This window comes from Salvia splendens, unplaced genomic scaffold (assembly GCF_004379255.2).
Source record: "Salvia splendens isolate huo1 unplaced genomic scaffold, SspV2 ctg192, whole genome shotgun sequence".
In the NCBI taxonomy this organism is placed as follows: domain Eukaryota; kingdom Viridiplantae; phylum Streptophyta; class Magnoliopsida; order Lamiales; family Lamiaceae; genus Salvia; species Salvia splendens.
This window is the reverse complement of record NW_024598831.1, coordinates 7968-9848: the sequence shown is the minus strand read 5'-3', so window position 1 is coordinate 9848 and position 1881 is coordinate 7968. Positions and strand designations below refer to the sequence as shown.

Below are 1881 nucleotides of genomic sequence, written 5' to 3'. Positions count from 1 at the left end.
AATTCGACTATGACCCATATATAAAAGTGAAATTACGTTTCTAGTAGTACTAATTTTTTTACAAAATCAAATAATTTCTTTAAAGTCCCGGCGAATTAAAACGAGTATTTAAATCGGGGTGCGAGTAATAATTGTGCTTTATTTCATTATTCATATGCTTTACTAGATATGATTTTAGTTACTAACATATTTTCTCCTTTATTTCACTACGTATTTAAATTGGAGATCATTATTATCCCTTTAAAATAACTTATTACTATAATAATAATTGAATGTTCCTAAAAACAAACATGGGCTAATGGATCCAAATCATGACAAAAGCATCAACAACACTAATAATAATTGTAGATATTCCATTTACGCAAATGCTAATCAACCTTATCAATTAAAAATACAACAAAGGACAACCACTAATTTTCATTTTATATTATTTATTTTTTAAATCCCCAATCTTAAAAAAAACCACCAAGAACACGTTGACCAATTTTGCTGTGGTTCACAATTTTTTTCATCAATAATCAAACATCTCCGCCATGATTGGGTGGTGGCTCAGCCCCACCGAGTTCCACGGCGCGCCATCACCAACCTGAAACTCCTCCGACTGAAACATGCATCCTCCGCCGCCGCCGACGGCAGCGGCGGCGCTAACCGAACCGATGCAGCTCAATATTTCATTGAGAGATCCGAGCCTATGCGTCAGCTCCATCATTTGCGCGGCCAGCACCGAGTTCTCCGCCTCCACACTGACGCAGCGCTCTGCGGTGGCGCCGATGCTGCTCCGGATCATCGCGTTCTCCTTCCTCAGCTGCGCCGCCAGCGCCATCAGATCGTCCAGGTGCTTCTGCTTCCGCATCCTCGACCGCCGCGCCGATTCGCGGTTCGATTGCATCCGCTTCCGCTTCCTCTGGTCCATCACCGGCGGCGAATCCGACGAAGTCACGCTCGATGTCGCCATTAATGAATTAATTTAAGTGATTGTGTGTGTTTTTGGATCAATTGAAGAATTAATCGTATGTATATGTATAAGGAGAGAAAGGGGATAAACTAGAGTTTGTGAATTGGGGGAAAAGTTTATGAGAAAACGTAGAACCAGTAGAGGAAGACGACGGAGAAGGATTGGACGAGATGGCTGCCGCGGCGGAGGGAGGAACTGATCATAAAACCGGACCGGAGAACTTCGCTCAGAACGGGAGACATCGATGAATCTGGAACGTTAACGGCGGTTTCTGCAACATTCAATGATTTTTTGTGAAGTTTTGGGGTTGTGAGGTATGAATTGAAAAACAAGTGGAGTAGTATTTATTTTTGGCAAGATTCTATCGGAAAAATATGTGTGGTTGGTATGTAATTAACCAGAGAAACGAGGCGATAATAGAAAAAAGGAAAAGAGGGGGAAAATTAAATTGGAAAATGAAGAGGAAGAAGTGTGGAAATTGGAAAGCTGTGGGTGAGAGAGGTGGAAGAGAAGGGGCTTTGGAGAAGGGTGAGGGGTTTGATTTATAGGAAAATGGTGGGATATACTACTTACCAATAAAGAAAAATGGATTTTGGAAAATAGGGGAAATGAGAGGGTACATTTAGAGATGCATGGTTAGTTGCAATTGTCGGTTCGTCTCACAATATACTACCTCCGTCCTATAATAAGATTCATCTCACAATAAGAGTCATATTTCACTTTTATCATAAATGGTAAGTAGATCCAACATTTCACTAACCAATTTTACTCACATTTTATTATAAAAATAATACACATAAGTGAAACTCATAATCCATTAACTTATTCAACTCACAATTCTTTATATTTAACATTTAATGTTAATGTTGGTCGGAGGTAATAATTGATGGGTCCGCGAATTATTGATGTTAGTAAATGCTGGTAGA

The 1881-nt window shown here is 39.8% G+C and overlaps 1 protein-coding gene across 1 annotated transcript; it reads right to left on the bottom strand.

Moving 5' to 3' along the window:
• Positions 1-232: 232 nt before the first annotated feature.
• LOC121789274 (bZIP transcription factor 44-like) lies at positions 233-1554 on the bottom strand. Its single transcript, XM_042187764.1, has one exon. It carries the CDS (start codon positions 953-955, stop codon positions 512-514), a length of 444 nt encoding a protein of 147 aa, XP_042043698.1. The 5' UTR covers positions 956-1554; the 3' UTR covers positions 233-511.
• Between the last annotated feature and the right edge of the window lie 327 nt (positions 1555-1881).

What these genes read in the sequence shown, in the direction of transcription:
- LOC121789274 (XM_042187764.1), bottom strand. Translation starts at nt 955, where the DNA reads ATGGCGACATCGAGCGTGACTTCGTCGGATTCGCCGCCGGTGATGGAC.